We start from the raw sequence: 20,035 nt of genomic DNA, 5'->3' as shown, positions 1-20,035 counted from the left end.
TTCAGAATACAGACATTAATTTTCCAGGGACATACCTTAAGAATTTTCATAGCTTGTGCTGATTTAAAAACCTCTTAAAGACTTTGTTGATTGGATGCAGACGGTGGGGGTGGTGGGGCGGCAACACTCTGTGCCATTCTCTTGTTTGAAGAGTGTTTCCCATAATAAATAGACATGTCAGATGTACGACAAAAGGTTTGTGTAAATCTGTCCGAGTGGTAGGATGAATAGCATAGTGGTGGCAGCAGATGGATTGGCTCCCTAGTAAGAGGAGGCTCCCAACCCAGATGCACTTTTCCCTGAGCATGCGGTAAATAAGCCAACACTGTAAATTGTTTACACACAAACACCTAATAGCTCATTAATACAGTGTGCCGACAGGTCGGGAAGTACTTTTGATGATGTTAGCACTGGAAGATGCTTGGCACGCTTCATAAATCCATCCCTTTCTCAGCCTTGCGTCACTCGAGGGGTAGTTAAAGTAGAGCCGGATTGCCTGCAAGACTTCATTTTGCTTTCCAAAATAAGTAATTTAAAAGGTGAGCTGCAGAAGTGGAACAAAACATCCTCCTGGCCACTGATAAAAGACACATAACATGAAGCTTAGCCACTAAGTGCACTCGGAAATCATGCAGTGTATTTTCGTGACTTTTTTTTTTTCACATTTTGTTGCATGTTAGTTTTTTATCTCATGGCTCTCTAGGTGGAAAGGATTCAACTTATTTCCATGGCTGCAGGCAGAATGGTGTGCAGTAAACAGCATCTTGGGTGAGCTGTGCTAAGTCGTACTGAGCTGCACGGGCCTGAAGACAGATGAGCAACATTAATCACAGACTTGGGGTCTGATTACATAGCCCTGCTTCTCTTAAGTAAAGCTGTCCCTGGAGCGTTACATGGGGACGGCACTGCTTGTCTGGCATCACACTGGTAGATGCTGAGCTCTCCTGTCGTGCTGTTGGGCCATCTCTCAGTAATGTTAGACAGTATTGTGAAGTGTCACATGAGTCCATCCAGTAACCAGTTGGATTCAGAAACTGTGAAGTTAGTCTCAAATTCTTGGTTTGGTAAAAATGTCAGGGGAAAATAGGGAATGTCCACACCAGATACCAAATACCCATTTTTTTAATTTTGATTTATTTTGGATAAATGTTTTGTCTGTTTTACAGAAGTCATAAGTTGGATGTTGTCTATCCTTTTAATGTCTATCTGGTTCACAGCAAATATTTTATTCTTTGGTAACAATTTTACTCTTTAGTAACTATTTTATTCTATTCTTGCACTACATGACTCAGGGAGATGCTTCTTGCTTCTTGAATTTTGAATCTACCCCATGTAACACTGAGCTCTGAAGATATAGACTCATTGTGTAAGCCAGATAATTACAACTTTCTTTTTTCCCTTCCTCAGTGAAACTTATTAAAGGGAAAATAATGGAGGACAGACAAAAGGGTCAAGATCAAGATTGTAATAGTTTTTTAACTATTACAAATTAAACAGCGAAAATCGAAATTAAACAGCAAAAATTAGAATTATCAGTAATCGTGACTCATATTAAAATTATAATATCTGTCAAAATAATCGAATAATCAGATAAAATAATTGTGCAGCCCTGGAAACTTTGAGGTCCCATTGCAGCTACTCTGTAACATATTGGTTCAACTATGCTGTGTCATCATTTTGTGCATAATAAGACACTTCACAAGCAAATTATTAATTAATTTTTCATTAGAAATATAAAGCATAATTTTTCAGATAATCCTTAATTTAAACAGCATGCACAAGAAAAATGTATAAAGGTTAGAACTGTAACAATTCTTCAAACCTATTTAACAGTGTAGTCCAGATATATTCAACTACTTTTTTAGGAAGGCCAGTTATCAGTGTCAAGTGCCAAGAGGCATTCCTCCTTTTCCTCATTTTACATTCCCTATGTCTTAAAACATTGCACTTTTTATTTTCCTCCACTTTGTTTTTAGTTTTTCACAACAGAAAAAGAAACAATACAGTACAGGAAAAAAAAACAATGTACCTTTTTAATCCTTGAAGAAGGTTGTCAGTTTAATTCTTGTAAATTCCCCTCTGCTTTAACAGCTCGGGTTGAATTTTTTAAATGAAATAAGAGTATTATTTGTGAGTAGCAACAGACATAACTGATGAGCCTACTAACAAAATGGTCAAAGGGCCGGAATGAGGTTGTTAAAGGGCCAGCATTTGAACAGGTCTGTAAGTCGATTGGGCAAAAACTTGATTGGCTGTTGTGATTACTGATTCATCACTTTTTAAGCAAAAATATCACTAATAATATTACAGTCGACAGATTGATCCATAATGACATAAATTTACAGTGTCAGCCCAATTACAGTCATTCCTGACAAAAACTTTAGTTGCCGGCCTTTGAGCAACAATATGAAACATCTGTGAAAACATGTACACTGTAGCAGAATGTGTGTGTAATACAACAAGAACATAGCCAAAGAAAACCCCTGCTTCTTCAAAGTCCTCTCATGCCGCTCTTGTTCCTGAAGTTAATGGCTTTCCCATTTAACATGTGGGACTGAATGACCACATGTGCTGGTGAAAGCTCATGGCATCAGTGTGCACACAGTGATGAAAATGATTATTATAAAGTATTTTAGCCACATCTGTTCTCTAACTTGGTGAGCTTACGTGTTGAAATTATTGATCCGTCATATCCCACAGCACATCATTTCCCTCCTGTGGTCACATCTGGTTGAGCAGTCATCCATCACAGCCTTTTATTTGGTACTTTTACAGGCCTGGTATAACACCGTCTCGTCCTTTCCTGACAGCATTGAGGTTTTTTTTAAGTCATAAGTCAGTCAAATATCAGCCTTTCTTCTCTTCACTGGCACTCTTCTTTACACACAAGGTTTTTGTTTCTAGAAAATGAAAGGTTTTTGGTCACCGCCATGGTCACATGACAGGAAATGGCTTCTTCGGCCAGTATTCGAGTCCTGGCAGATCTTATATTAGATGTCTGGGACGTGCTGAGCCACAAGAGTGAGCTGACATTCGCACATCCTGCTCATGAAGTGGTGGATCACACTCAGTGAAATGTCAGTGTTTTAATGGGAGCCTTTAATGTCAGATCTGGCAAATTTAACTCTTGTTATGTACGAAAGGGCTCTTTTTGTAAATGTCATTTTTGCCGCATGTATCAGACATGTCAAAGGTGGCAGAAGGCACATGAAAATAGTCGGCACATTGTGGCTATTTACAAAACTCCAGCATCAATCATAAAGTTTAAACGAGCAAGTGGGGAGCCGCAGTAATAACTATATTTATAGCTGAGACAAACATGCATTGATTCCCTCTCTGATTTCATTCCGAGGATGGCATTGAATGCATTGGAGCATTAAAAAGTTGGGTCATTGCACTGAAGGTCTGGATCAATTGATCCATTTTCAAACGTTAAATTGATATTGACCCGTTTCATCTGGACTCGCATGGTCTGCTCGAACCCACTCGCAGGTAAAGTTTATATCACTGAGATATTAGAAGGCTGACCCCTTCTGTTGGGGCAGTCGGTGTAATCACAATCTCGTCATTTACTAACTGTCAAACAGGCCCGCAGAGGAAAACATGTGGAAGTCTTAGAGAAAAACTGTGTAGCAGCGAATACCTCACTCTGATCCCATAGAATTTGCCTTTAAAGTAACTGTCAAATATTTATGGGCTTCATTAATGTGTTTTACAGAAAGTCCTTGTTTAGTCTTTTGCTGCTGTAATTAGCATTCCATATTTTTCAAAAATGCTTAGCAGCCAAGTGGGCCCTGGGGGCGGAGGCTGAGAGGAGGAGGCAGAGCCCAAACTTAATGTATAATGAAATTAGAGCAAGAACCATTAGAAAACTGAAACCTTGCACAATTTTCAACACTGCTCCTAAAAAAGAGATGTTTGCTCCTTTGCCAGTCGCCTTTTTTTTTTTTTTTTTTTTTCATTCCTCGGTCCCAGTTAAGAGAGTAGTTTTGAAATCTGGAACAAAGGTTGAGAGCCAGTCATCTGTCAGAATAATCTTAAAGCCACAGTAAAAACATTCTCTCCAGCTAAGGAGAAGAAATGTCCTAAAATCAGGATTTGTTACATGCCTCATGCTGACATTCAGAAACTGCTTAAGAGCCAACTCATAAGAGTGTGGCTGTATATCCTGTACTTATTTTCACACGGTCCATGTTCTACTCTAATCCCATCATATTTTACTAAACACTCTGGATATTGCTGTTTGCCGCTAGGATACATATGTCTTCAAAATAATTTGTATGCTGTATTTCTTGTGGTTTGTAAGCCATACTGCTCTGTTAATTAAGACTGCAGAGGCAGACTCTTAAGGTGAATTATCGATTTGAAAACACGAGTGCCCTTGCTGCGAATGCACTTCCCTTTACCTGCTGTGCTGTCCTGTCAAGCACATTGTTTTGCACTTCATGAATTATTCAAACACTTCTTTTGTGTTTGATATATTTCTCACATTTTAAACTTTTGACCAGATTAGGATGACAACAAAATAAGATAAATCTGTGACGGGGGTCAGAGTGTCAGGTTTTCCATTTGCCACTCATTTCATTAATGCTCTGGCAGCACTTCAGTCATGAGCCGGTTCTCTGTTCCTAGATCAAAGGTTTCAGGCTATAGAGATGGCCTAGTGCAAAGAGCACTGAAGAAGAATCACTCCTGTGTGATACATCCTTTTATCGAGGTGTTTCTTTATTCCCCTCGATATCTAATTACCCACAAGAGCACGCACACAACAGAGAGGCTGGAAAAAGAATTATTTATATGCACGATGGTGACATTATGGAGTGTGATTTGCTCCGCTGATCGCAAGTGATCATGCAAAGCACCGGGATCACTTGTTTCAAATGAGTTAATCCTGTTCTTTGATCAGTAGGGAAGGACGACACATTAAATCATGTATAAGAACATGAAGGTTAGCTGATGATGCGTTGTGTCACTGCTGCCTGTAACACAGTGAGGTGGATGTTAGGCAGACCTTCGTTGTGAAACACTGCCATGTTTTAATCACAGCTGTGCCATGTTTTAATCACAGCTGTAGCTATACAGTCACGTTTAATAAAATGTATGGATAACAGCAGATATGTGTATATTTACACATATTGTATCATTTTACTTGAGACTATTCTTGAAGGACCGATTCTTTGTTTCTCTGTTCTCCGTGAGCTCTTATTACCTCCACCAAGGAGGCTATCTTTTTCACCCGTGTCCATTGGTTGGTTGGTTTGTCAGCAGGAGGACACAAAAACTACGGAGCAGATTTCCACAAAACGTTTTGGTACGGATCCGGGGATCCAGGAATTTTGTTTTTCTTACATTCAATAACATTGTGAGATGGGGTGTTTTTCAACATTTTTGGGAATTTCACATGAAATAATGTATGGATCTTGACGAGAAAAAAAAAAAAAATTAATGGCAAATTTAGGGGGGCTCAGAAGGTACAGTGGGTCGTCTAGTAATCGGAAGGTTGCTAGTTCGATTGTCCAGCTCCAAATTGGGTCAAAATTTGGTAATGTTTTTTTTTTTTTGGTGGTCTGTTAATTTAAATATTTTATGTTGAATTACTTAAAGAAAAATTACAATCATTTTGCAATGTAATTGATTTTGCTTAATCGCTAGGCTGACCAAGACAGTATTTTAGTCATGCATGACCACAGGCAAACATATTCAACATAATAATGGATAATTGTGTTTTTAATAATAGATAAATATCAATTGAATATTGTTTGTATTGATTTGGCTTCAATAAATTGATACTTTTGCTGTAATTAGTTGCAAACACACTCCTGCACACTGACAAAATTAAAAATACATTTACTGTGAATACATGTCTATGAATTTTGGCACTAGACCTTCATCACGCAAATAGTTTGTTACAATGAGAAACCATCTTAAATAGGCTGGATTCAAGTCTGCAACTAGTCACATTCCTAAAACAAGGACAGAGCATAAATATATACATAAATCCTATGTATACATAAATAAGTAACAATAATCAGATTTTCCTCCACCCTATTAATAGGACCTTGTGTTTATTTTGTTCATGCGTAACTATCTATGCAGTTTTTCACTCTTCTTGTCTGTAATTGCAGTTTCCCTTGGAGACCTTTGGTGCCTACTCAACAGGAATTTACATATTTATGTGAAAATTTTGGTCTACATTTTTGCTCATCGCTGTGTATAGTAAAGTATAATATAGGTTTGGTACTTCAGTCACAAACTGATGTACTTTTGTAAGTTTGTGCAGGAGTTTACTTCTGGATCTAATCATCCCTCTCCTACGCACCTGGTTCATGAAAGAAATGTGCAGAAAAGAAAGTATAAGAAAATAATTTCTGCTGCAGTTAGAATCAAATTAGTTCTTTCCAGGAAATTATTGGAATTAATGTAAAATGTTACATTACCGTATATCTTCTAACAATCAGCATAAACCACTAGCATGGCTGTAGACTCCCAACAACCCCTGATATTTGCATTGCCCCTCTGTGCCCAGCACACGGTGCATATGTGGGAGATTCATTCAGATTCAAGCAGCACAAAGTTGTGGGTAATTTGGTGGAAAATGGGTCTTAGGCTTTACCGTGAAAATAGATGTCTCAGAACAGCGTCAGTTTCCATCACAACATCAATCTGCTGCAATCTGCTGATTTTATTAACAACATCAAACAAAATACTTGAAGCAACTGTGAAGCAATGACGGAAAAATGTTTAAAAAGTAAGCAAACACTTTTAATGAAACTCTTCTCAGCCAGTAGATGTGTTTACATTGGCATCAAAAAAATCATATTTAATGCGGTTAAAGGAGTGAATTGTTTTGCCCTGATTTATTAATATGAGTGTTTCTTAGAATATCTGTTGTCCACAGCTGCTTTATTCTTCTACTGTATGAAACTCTTCTCGTTGCAACACATACATGTGATAAACCTGCAGCTTCAGAGCAGAGAAGTGCCATGCGACACCGGCCTGCTACAAAATAACCACACACACATACACACACTTTGGACTGTATGGATATAACTGCATTCTGCTGTTTATGAGAGACATCGGATTACCAGAGCTCATTAATCCTGTGCATCACAGCCTTCCTTTCAATTTATATAAAAAAAAATGTTTTATTCTTGAAACCCGTTACAAAGCAAACACCGCTGTGTCATATTTTCTGATATGATGTAACCACCAACAATGTGAAATACAGTAGAATTCTGACTGAAATAGCATTGGTCTCCTTCGCCAAAGAATTTTGTCAGTTTAATTTAATTCACTTCTGTCATCATTGTACTAAAAAAAACACAGCAGCTGCCTCCTGCTGCAGGTTTATGGTCTGCGTGTTCACATAATGCTGCTCTGCCCAATCCAGACAACATTATGATTTCCTGCAGAGGCATCTTTTCAATTGTTGAACTCTGTGATTGGCACAGTTGTTTCAGGGTGATAAGACCAGTAATGAGACTGGCTGAGAGTGTATATAATAATCACCACATCCCCTGCATGTATGTACACCAATCAGCCAAAACATTAAAACCACTGACAGGTGAAGTGAATGAGACTGATCATTTTCGTTACCATTCAGTGTTCTGCGGGGAAACCCGTGGGTCTGGGCATTCATGTGGATGCCACTTGACAGGCACCACCCACTCAAAAGACAGTAATCACATCTCATCACATCTCATCTCATGACAACAGCACTTCCTGATAGCAGTGCCCCCCCCTAGCAGGAGTCCATCCTACCACCACAAAAAAAAACGCGTGTGGTTAACGGCTGATTGGTGAATATACTGTATGGATTGCCATTTTTATGTATTATTGTATTTAATTTATACACCTCTTGACTGCTGTTTGCAAGCCAAACTGCCCCACAGCTTTACTCTGTTCTCATTTGACGTGTATTCCACTTCAGCCGGCCTTTTTGCACTTTGCTCTCCTGCACATACACAAACCAAAATAGCTGTTGTGCTTGGAGACGCTCACACGGTCCTGACCTACAGCTCTGCACTTGTTACTGTGATTGTGTAATTAAATTGGGATTCTTAGTCTTGTTAACATCTTGCAACAGCAACACCTTGTCTGTAAGCACATCATTCCAAGAGCGATTCATGCCCTGGTTGTGTTACAGCAAAGGGTGGTGACCTCAGCTGTACTGTTTATTTGAATAGTTCTTTCTCTCCAAACCTTAAAAAGTTTTAGAAACTACGAAAACAACAGTTTGCAAAGTATGTAGTCTGTCTCACATTGAACATGTTCCAAAATCAGCCCACAAAAAAGCCCAAAAGTAAGGTGGTTCAATACATTCACTCACAGACTCACAGACACACACACACACACACACACACACACACACACACACACACACACACACACACACACACACACACACACACACACACACTCTCTCTCTCTGCCATGTGAACAGGCAGAACTGAATTGACAATTGCCCCCATATCTAATTAAAATCAGGCCTGCTCCTCTGTCTCTGGCTCTTTATTCAGTGTGACAGCTCCACATGGAGACGCTAATAGAAGCTTTTTAAAGGAAAGCCGGCAGATCGCTCTGGGCCTTCACATCAACTCATTTGACGATAATGTAGGATGTAAGCTATAGGTATCTCTGTCCACTGATGAAACTGCGCCTTACATTGAGCCTGTTACATAAATGGAAGGCATGTTCTTCAATATTCTGTAGCAGGAACAAAGATTAAATCCTCAGTTTTGCTCTCCTAAAACCAGGTCACCCTTAAATGTCTCTTCGTCCAGCAAAGTAGTCATCATTCTCCCCTCATGCTGTTCACTACAAAGTCAATTGGTGTGCCTGACATGGTCAAGAGGCCAAAAGCTGCTCTAATGCCAATCCAATTGTCTCTGTACTTGAACAGTGGAGACAATTGGACTGTCGTCAGCTTTGCCCTTCATGTAAAACCCCAGCGAGGAGAAAACAGGATTTGTTTGGAGCTTTTCTCTTGAGCTTGGTTGCTGAATGTGAACGACCACTTCACTCAGCAGACCAGCAAATGTTAAGACTGTTACTGCTGAAGGCTGCTCATTTAATTCTCCAGACCCAGCAGGAAAAATGGGTAGACGATGTCAACAAATAGCATTACTCGACATTTTAAAGGAACGGTTCACCCAAAAATGAAAATTCAGTCATTATCTATTCTCCTCCATGCTGATGGAAAGTCGGGTGAAGGTTTGTAGTTAACAAAACATTTCAGGAGCTTCTCAACAAAACAATGTGGCAGCATTCTCCTTAACAACTGAAGTAGCTGGGGACTTGTTTTTTATTTATTGATCTGAAATACATTATTTACACCCTCAACCCGCAGTGGAGCTTTTGCACCCACTTCAGAAGGGGTGTGCACTAATGCTTAGCAGCTACAGAGAAGATTTCTCCTTAAAACCTAATATAGACCACATTTCACCTGAAAATACAGTACACATTAATCACTACCGTCTCTCGTTCAACCTACAAATGAACAAATTATCTGAATAATTACAAAAATATGGCGCATTGATGTTCTAACCCCATTTTAGATGGTTTAAAAAAAGACTGCAAAAAAAGATCTTATACATTCAGACCAGATATCACTCAGGCCTCAAACGAAAAGCAACGTTAAAATCCCAGTTTGTGCTCACTTGGTTGAGTGGTGTGAATGCATTATTATAAGCCCTAAAAAGGCAATTCAGGAATGTCAATTGATTTTCTGTAATCGGCAATAAATGCTGGGCAAAAAATAAATTATCAGCTATTTATTAACAAAACTTAAGGTAATTATTGTGTTAATTTGTGGGTAATTAAGTAAATTCAAATATGTAACTTGGTAATTTTCAACTTTACTCCCTTTACTCACTTTCCATCAGCATGTGAAAGAGTAGATATTGACTGAATTTTCACTTTTGGGTGAACTGTTCCTTTAATGCTAGAAACTTATCGTCCTCAGTTCTGTCAGCCTCAGCGAGGTCGTTTTGTCTTCTCCTCCCCCTTGTACACAAGTCATGCAGCAGATCACAGCGGAGGCATCAGTTTATTTTTTCCTCGTATTTATTGCATCTCATTCCCATGAGGAAACAAACCTCCCTTTCATACAGATGACAGACTCCCTGGCTCGAATCACAGCTGAGTGCCTGTGCTGCTTGTGTTATTTCTGATTCTTCAGTCCCACATCATCAATACAGCCTTTCTGTATCGACGGTGAAGAGCCGGGTCAACCGTCTTCACTTTCAGAAGGTTTCACACTGTGGTGAGATGAGAAGTAACAAGCCCCTCCACTGAATCCTAATTCCTGACAGAACTCTGTTTCTCTGCCACGCTCACTTCAAGCCTTCCTTTCATGTCTGACAAAAACACAGCAACCTGCCACATTAGCAAGCTTGTGGCCATTTACCTTTACCTTTAGTATTCTTTTAACATGTAGTACTTTGTGATAAAAGAACCCCCCTGCTGTCCCAGTATGAATGTGTCGAGACTGGCTCTTTTGTTCTCCAAATTTGCATATTTGTCATTTTGCCGTGCACCTCTGAATTTTCATCAGAATGGCAGTCTTGCTTCTCAGCTCCTTCTAATAATGTCCTTGTGTTCTCTCTTTCCAGGTAATATCAATGAATGCTCTCTGCACTACTACTTCTTCCTGCTGGCGGGGATCCAGGGCATCACCTTGCTGGTCTTCCTTATTGTCTCTGTCAAGTATGACAAGCAGAAGAGCAGAGCAGGAAGCCAAAGGCAGGGACACACCTCCTCTTGACCTCCACATGTCCCATATCCCCCTCACCGCACCTGCCTTCTCCAGTCATATCGCTTAGTGCCCAAAGACCCTGACGAATAGGTAATGAAATCCTACAAAAGTTTGCTTTACCTCTTTCAGAAAAGCCACAAATGATCCTGTCATGACTAAATATTTCTTATTTATGTTTATTTTACCTTTAAAGCGGGGACTCTATCCTTTTTTATAACCATAATGGTTTTAGATCGCTGTATGAATGCACAGGTACTGCTGAAAGTAATGCAGGAGCCATGTTTGATTCTCCTTCACTCCTGTGTGTTTACTCCTGTTGCCTTTCTTTGATCATTTGCACTTGACATGAGGAGTGGTGCCATAAAAAATACAATATCTAGATATTTTATAATCATAAAGAATACTCAGTTTTTAAAGTTAGACTTTTACTTTCTGTTTTCTAACAAAGTCTTATTTTTGGACTAACCATTTTACTGACCCGGTATTTTGTCAAACTGACTGTTTAAATGATTTCTCCACTTGCAAACCCTGATTCCAATATAGTTCGGACACTATATAGAACATAAAAAACTAAATATGTGATTTGCTAATCCTTTTTGATTTAATCTCAATTGGAAAAAGTACAAATACAATATTTTACATTTTTACCTCATAAACTTAATTAATTTTTGTAAATATATGCTTATTTTGAATTTGATTATTTGTATTCTGTTTTTATTTGCTTTTTTACACATCGTCCCAACATTTTTGGAATCAGGGTTGTACATCTACAGTTTAAAATTGGGCTATTTGTGCATTAAATATACTTGAATGTTTGCATTATTTCAGTTAACATAACAGTAACAGTTACATGTGTTGGGCTTGAAATAACTAGGCAGTAACATAGCTGTGATTGCATTAAATGGGAAATTTGTTTTAAATGAACAGTTAACTCAATGATATAAATTCAGTTATTATTTACTCACCCCCATGATGGAAAGTCAGGTGAAGTTTCACATTTCATGAAACATTTCTGGAGTTTCACAGCAGAACAGCTTTGCAGCGTTCTCCTGAACAACTGAAGTAAACAACCAAAAAAATAACAATCAAATGGCTCCATGCAGCTCGTCCAGTGTAATCCAAGTCTCCAGCAGCCCTGAGATCCTACATTGATTTGAAAAGATTATTAGATTATTAGAGTGGAAATCTTCACTGTGCTAAGCTAAAACCACTAGCCTGGGTCTGTGAGCTCGAGGGTGCCTTGAGCATGTAAATAATATCTTTTCAAATTGATTTAGGCTCTTGGGGCTTCTGTAGACTTGGATTACGATGGATGAGCTGTGTGGAGTAGGGCTGCACGATATTGGAAAAAACTAAGATTGGGATTTGGTTTTGTGCGATATATATTGTGATATGAAAAAAATACCCTCCAAATAACCCAAACAGCTTTTCTGGAGGAAAAAAAAATCATTCTAGTATGACGTGGCTGATTTTGTAAGTGGGGTGCATTTTATCAAACCAAAGCAGGTCATGCTGTGTTTGATACGTTGATCAAGATTGATTGAGGCTCACAACCATGTATCACAGAGCCATTAAATCTGACAGATTTCTCTCGAAAATGAGTCATGGAAAAAAGACTTGTGCCGTGTTGTAGCACGACGTGTTTGAGTCGTTTGCCTTACTTGACATTGCACAGACACACATTGCGATGTTGATGCTAAAATGATGTATTGTGCAGCCATATGGAGCCATTTAATGTTTATTTCGGTTGTTTTTTATGCAAGTCCCAAGCTACTTTAGTTGTTTAGGAGAATGCTTCAATTCTGATTTGCTGTGAAGCCCCGAAATATATTGTGGACTGTGAAACTTCACCCGACTTTCCATCTACATGGGGGTGAGTAGATAACGACCACATTTAAAATTTTGGACGAACTGTTTCTTTAATGCTGGATGGTATTGCTGTCAGTGTTGAGACAGAGTAGGGCTATGTTTGTGGAGATTCCAAATAAACTCTGTTTGGCTAATCTGATATTCAAATCTAATATTGAGAGGAAAACGATCTCCCACATTTGTTTCCCCTGCCTGTGATTACATACTGTAAATCCACATAAATCCGCCTTAAATCCTCAAACAGCTCCATACATGAATAATGATAACTCCTCGTGTTATAAATACTCCATGTCCCAGATGAAGCTTCACAGCAGTTTTTAAATTTCTGGTCAAGCTGCAAAACCGCACGTCTGCCTGACAAACAACTAATTAGAAACTAACCTTAAGCTTAACAGGCAACCTTGAGTGCAGATCTTAAAAACATCCACTGCATTAATGCTTGGATCGTGATGAAAAGGAGTGCTGGATTTAATTAAGTACAAATGAAAAGTGTAATCCATTCACACTGACATCATATTCAGATTCAGAGTTTCAGAACAAAATAAGCCACAAATTTCACAGTATTTGTTGTCAGCAACTTTCTACAGTGTTATCACAGCTTTGCAGCTTTGCCAGGAAATATGTTGTTCTTGTATTTATTAGACTGTGATGCATTTATTTTAGCTTAAGAAAAATGTGTGTGAGTGTGTGTGTATTCATGCGTGTGTGTTTCTCAGAATAGGTACAGCACAAGGTACGGACTTTTATTAAAACAAAAGAACTCAGGGCTCGAGCAAGAGCACAGAGTGACATAACACTCCAGGAAATTTAAAACTGCCTTTCAAAGCACAGAACAGTGTTTATCCTGTGGTGTACATACGGTTACAGTTGTAAGAGCACATAAAAAGCAAGAAGCTATCTCAGTACAGATGGTATGTGATGCCTGTCTTTTGTGATTTTCGTTTGTATTTAATTGGTCAGATAAATGGATGTTCCTTGTTTTATTGCATATTTTATAAACATTTTTGCTTTGACGTCTCAGTCTCCTAAAAAATTTAGATTTATTTAGTTTTCCGTTTTTTGGAATGATAATTTGTTTTCATAATGCTACAGAACTGGAATATTGTTTCATGGTTATGTTTTTGGCCATTAAAGTTTATTAAAATGAGAATTGTGTTTGTCATTTTGCTGTCTTATTCCTGGAAATGTATGTGAAATAATTCTACAACACCTATCCCAGTCTAGCCCAAAGTAAATGTAAAGCTCTCTTTTGAAAGGTTAAAAGCAGATTTTTCTTCTGAAAGCATTAATCTATAGGAGTTTGAACACACTGAATAATTTTCTTTTTTAATTTATGTTTCTCACCTAAATATGAAGAAGAATATTAGAATATAATATATGTTTTTAATGCAAAAATAAGGCTACAGATTGCCTGTAACTGCCCCTATTAGCTGGAAAACACAATGGTGTCCACATCATACTGTCTTACATGGTCCAACTAAAAATGTAATAACAATATCCATTCGCATGGCATAAAAATGTTTAGTTCTTTATTTCCTTATTTACAATAAGTTTGTGCACATAACAAAAACAAAAACTAGTGCTTAGGTGGAAAAACAGCCATTCAGGGATGATGCATCAATCTTTCAGATGGTGGCCTGCAAGTGGATCAGGAGAGAGGAGAGAGGGGGGGGTTGGTCCATTGGTCTACGTGATCACTCATTGGCTATTGTAGGCCCTAGGGTGGGCAAAGAAGTTAATTTCTACTCAAATGAGCTATCAATCAAATGGCTGCCATCCATGGTTTTCCAGTGTTAAAGGATAGTGGTGTTCACTGTGAAATAAGGAGTCGTTTTTTTACAGGTAAAAGCATGAAAAAGCATCTGCAATCACAGTTCTTTTGCCATTGTGTAGTTTTTGTTGGAGTTTGATGTACTACTGAAACACTCAGACACTTTATTGGTGAGTTGGCAAAACTTTGTACAAGCTAGTTTCTTCGCTTGTTTGTTTGTTGATTGTACCTTGCTGATGTGGATTTCTCTTAAATTGTTTTCATGTTTGTAGAAAGCTTTCTTTTTTATGATGCATATCGAGTATTTTTCTCACAAGCCAGGACTGCTCACAGGTTGTGCAGTCAGGAGTTGCATATACGTATAAATGAAAATTAGAGGCCTTCTTTATTCTAAACTAATATATGTTGAAGTTCACTCCTGTGTTCACAAATATTTTCAGTGTCAGGAAACATTAATAACTTAGAGTGATAACATGTTCCAGTCCCTGTTGTTGACATGTGAATCACGGATTGTGCCTTTAAAGCCTGCCAGAATTCTTTCATGATTAGGGTTATGGTTTGTTGACCCTGAGAGAAACTCAAAGTAGAGTGCTTAAATTATTTATTTTACAAAAACAGACCCTGAGGCATGCTGTTCGGAAAAAAAGTTGCAACCACAGAGGTGTAAAGCCTCATTTTGCATTCCTATTAAAGACGGCAGCATATTTCTTCTCAGTTTCATCAGACACAGATTGAAATCAACACGTCATCACAGATCATTTTTTAATGCTGAGCCCTCCCAGCCATGAGGCGCGGAAAGGGCCATTTCCTGTTTAATTTGGTCAGAGAGCCCACACAGCCGTGACTGAGCTTGATGTTTGAAACCAACACAATGCCTCCAGGTTATAATTCTCGTGTGGCGGCTTGTTTCTCATGTTGAGAGGGATTTCTGACACATCGAAGTGGTTATGGAGGCAGAATTGCAAGGCAATAACACTGAGATATATAGTTTAGGGACTGGCCTCCCAATATTTTAAGATAATTTATTGGACAGGACTTAAGCAAACAGCAGTGCCTTAGAGAGAACCTCCTGTCTACATTTATACCTGCTACTGTTTTATGTTTTTTGAGCATGTTCTCAATTTGACAGAATACATTTTAAACCATGCCAGTGGCGTGCTCAGTCTAGAATATCTCAATGACTGTTGGATGGAATGCCATCCATAAAATCTGTCAGATATTCATGGTTCCAAAAGTATGACTTCTGATTTTTGATTATAATTTGATGTTAACCTGGGCCCTTTGTGGCTTTACTATTTTGGAAAAATGCCTCCAGTGATGTCTGGCTAGCTTGCGTTGTGGGTATTGTTGGCATCAGGTTTTGAAAAGCAGTGTTATGCACTCCTACAACACTGTTGGAATCATTATGGGCAGTTTAAAAACAAATGATTAAATCGATACAGCAGAACCAGAGATATCCCTGATGTTATTCCACACATTCTTCTTCCTTTATCAAAATGTGGTGTCTACATTACCAACAAAGCAACTTTGCCGCTAAGTGACATCACTGGAGGCAATTTATGAGATTATATGCAGCTTCGTCTGGAGCAACAAAAGACTTTATAATAGGTGTTTGTTTGCTTGTTTGTTTTAACATGTAAAAACACTTACTGAAGCCCTGAGGGAAGTGGCAAGTGAGATTTTTTTTATTTTCTGGTGATCCATTTTCTAAGTTCTAAAATTTTTGTCATGTGTGAAACAGAGTGAAAAATGTTTGGTTTTTTTCCATGATAAAAATACATTTCTGTGTGTGGAACCCAGTGGAAAAAATAATTAAAAAGGAAAGTAAGGCTCATTTGTCGAGGTGCTTGTTTTTGTAATACTCATTTTGACCACTAGAGGCTGAGGTGCACGACTAGTCATGCGCTCAATAAGATGAAAATCCATGTTCTCCCAGGGAGTTTTAATTTCCCTTCTTTATAGACCTTACTACTTTCAAAGCATAAATTAGGATATTTCTATAAAATACTTGACGTTGAAATGTGTGTAAATGAACAGAAACTTTGACCCACGCATGCGAACATTTTGGAGACTGGGGAAACTGGTGACACAGAGGTGTTAAATTAAAGCCCGATTGTAGAAATCAAACGTAGAAGCATTACTTTACACGTAATTATACATCTCACTTTTAATTTCACTTCATATCAAACATTAGTTATAGATCCACTTTGTCATACATTCAGACCAGCAGTGTCACTTGCGTGCTTGCACTTCCGTACTCGAGCTTGTAGTGAAGTATAATTATTCCATAAACAGCTTTCAGTTGTAAAAATGTCAGATAACTCAAATCTTGAATCAATATTTCCTAAGTCAGTTCTGTCTCATATAGTTGTTGTTTGTGAAATCGCTGCAGTGGACACGACTGAGCTGTCAGGCCCACACTGTGCTCTCCGTGTGATCTGCCGCACAGAGCGCACTGGAGATGATGCAGTCCCTGCACACACTCTGCCTTCTCAGCTCACCTGGTACATCCTCACCACCTGCACATATGGATTATATGATTTATCAAAGCCTGGAAATGAAGCCAGTGACTGCTCTTATAGAATCGTTACACTCCATATCTTCATTTTGCGTCATCATCATGATGCAGGCCAAGCTCACCGTAACTCAACTTCAATAATTAAACAGTGTTCAGGTATCAAACTTCCATTTTCAAATGATATCCCAGGCAAAGGGAAACCACTGATTGTTTTGCATAATGTCAGTCTGATTGCTGTAAACATAGAAATACTGTGGTGGCACTGCTTATTGGTGATGGATACATGGACTTTCACTGTCCTCGCACTGCAAAAGGACAACATGAATGGAAGAATTAATAACTGCTTTCCAATCTCCATCTCTTGGTTGCGTCTGTAAGTCACTATTCACTGTAGAGAACCATTGATGAGAAGGCTGATAACACACAATATTCCACCTGTGACACTAACAGCAGATTGGTGGTAGGTATAACACATTCCTCACCAAAACAAAGACATGACGTGATGTTACATAACCTGCCAACACATAATAGATGCATCTTGTGTTTAGACTGCAGAGAGAAATGAAAAGTCCCCTGGGAGGACATGGATACCTTTCATCTTATTTAGGACACGAGTAGTCGTGCACTTCAGCCTCTTGTGGTCAAAATGAGTATTACAAAAAAAAAAAAACATTTAGAAAAATGAGCCTTACTTTCCTCATTCCTTGTGAAAATGAAAATTCACTTCATATCTATCTGTCTGTTGGACAGATTGAGACCGAGATACTCATGGTTTCCAGTGGATGAATCCTGAAGTTTTTGGTGATCCCCTCCCTTACTGTTGCGCCACCATGAGGTCTAACAGTGATAGTCTCAACGACTAAGAATTTCAGTCATTATTAACTTTTCTTCTAGCGCCATCACCAGGTCAAAATTTCCCTTCATTCAATACTTTGGTTTATGTCTGATAACTGCAAAATCAAGGACATTCCCATCTCCCTCAGCTGTACTTTGTTATTTATGCTAATCAGCAAATGTTTCTATTCAAACATGCTGAACTAAGATGTCTTTTTAGGGCTGCAGCTAATGATTACAGAGTGGTGTAGGGATGGCGTATCTTTGTAGCCCTGCTTTCCTCAACAAAAAGCATTTGGGATTTTTGAATTGAATTTTGGATATTGCCCAAAAAATAAGCTCTGTGTCAAACACAAGTTTATGATACTTTCATGTTAGCTAATGTTAGGCTAGAAACAGACTACATTGCTGTCGCATGAAACGTCACCACCACCAGTACTATCTTACTACACAATTACCATACACGTTTTCTATAAACTGATAAATGCACAAGTTGTAAAGTTAGAATAGTTTGCACCTAAAGTCCGCCTGTAAAGACGGAGTAGTGAGTAGATGAGTCTCAGTGTTCAGCGTGATGACGTCTAATGTCCCCGACAACTTCTGCAGTCTCATTTCGCCACTTGTTAGCACTCACCATTTTTAAGACACATACACACTTTATAATTCAATTGTGGGACATGCAATGATGTATTTTATGTCGTAGAACAAAACACGTAAAAATCTTAAGCCTGTGTTAACCACAGGTCTTCTTTACCGAAAACCCATTCAAAAAACCCATCGACTCTGAGACGAGGGAACCGGAAGCACTCTTTAGTTCTAGGTCACAGTGCTCCCAAACCACAACTCAGGCCTGCAATGTTTAATTTTGGTTTAAAGGACACTATTTTGATTTGGGTTGCAGAGTGAGTGCGTGTTGTCTGTGTGTGTGTGTGTGTGTGTGTGTGTGGGTGTGTGTGTGTGTGTGTGTTGGCCCGCCAGTTTGTGAATTGGTAAATGAGATAAAGGTCATAACTCAGAACTGAAATTAAAGGGTACATGTTTACAAAAATTGACTGTAAATGAAAACTTTTGAGAAGAGTTTACATTGAAATGGGAAACGGGAAAAGTGTCTTGGTACATGTTTAATTTCTGTTTTTTGTGTTTTTACTTGTTTAAAATCATTTTTCATTTAACTAACTTCATCATTTGGGGTTAAAGTATTTTGTTTGTGTTATATTTACATTTCAATATGATAGTTGTAGCTCTAATAGCATTCATCATTAACAACATACCTGCTTTAGCATTAGCATGTTTACATCTTCCATCATCTTTGTGAGCATTAGCATTTAGTTCCAAGCACTGCTCTGCCTAAGTAGGCTCATCCTCACAGAGCTGCTAGCATTGCTTAGTCTTGTTTATCTCCCACCAATTATGAGCCTATAACTACTCATAGTTTTTTTTTTAAAGGTTAAAGTCTGTAATACTAAATTTAGAGAAATAAAATTATGATAAAGAGAGTAAGATTAAAGCATGATTAAAGTTTTCCATCAGAGGCATTTACCCTCTCCAAAGGTTTTTAGTTCTAGGAAGAAAACTTTTAAGACTCAAAAAAAAAAAAAAAAAAAGATTTAAGTGTTTATCTCTAGGTCGATTATGTTAATTGCTTAATTAAGACCATTTTCCTCTCTGCGTGTCAAATAATGTTGTCTCCTCCCTACTCTTCGGGGGCATGTGGCAGTCCAACATAATCTACAGAATGTTAAGCTGCTTTTAATTGTATTAGTGAGTCTTACCTGTGTAATGAGCAACCGGCAGATGCTCCAGAATATGCTCCTCCAGTAATTGGAGGATTAGGGAGGTATCATCGTGTTAATTAAGAGATAAGCTAATGCAGACACAATGTTTAAGAAAACAGCCAAGGAGACAAATCACCCATCTCTAAGTACTAATCATCCACATTTGCATAGACCTAATTATCTTATCTGAGCTGTCTTTGTTGGTCGGCATCCCGGAGCATTTTCTGTCTTGGACAAGAGACAAGTTGTTATACTCGGGTTGATCTGTTTTAAACATGCTATCTCCAATAAAGTCATGCTGAGGTGGAGAAAAGAAAACATGTAGCATGTCTCACAATCTCCTCTACCAGAAAGTCTGCTATTCTTGTCACTCTACAGACTGTTTTCGGCTGTGACGGCGGGTTTAGGACGTCATTTAGAGAGATGATCTGTGAAATAAGCAACCGTAAAATGGTTTAACAGCATACATCCATCTGGATTTACAGCATCAACCTTTGTTATTATGTGCAGGA

General features: G+C 38.4%; 1 protein-coding gene across 1 annotated transcript in view; it reads left to right on the top strand.

The window, feature by feature from the left end:
• slc15a4 (solute carrier family 15 member 4) overlaps positions 1-13,787 on the top strand; it is a 36,398-nt gene extending 22,611 nt beyond the window's left edge. The window contains exon 9 of the mRNA XM_084361046.1: positions 10,614-13,787. Within this exon, the coding sequence (XP_084217172.1) occupies positions 10,614-10,765 (152 nt within the window). The 3' untranslated portion in view covers positions 10,766-13,787. The remainder of the gene's footprint in view (positions 1-10,613) is intronic.
• The last annotated feature ends 6,248 nt before the right edge of the window (positions 13,788-20,035 follow it).

Source organism: Pagrus pagrus, assembly GCF_965226575.1.
Source record: "Pagrus pagrus genome assembly, chromosome: 8".
Classification (NCBI taxonomy): Eukaryota; Metazoa; Chordata; class Actinopteri; order Spariformes; family Sparidae; genus Pagrus; species Pagrus pagrus.
This window is presented reverse-complemented; position numbering and strand designations above follow the sequence as displayed.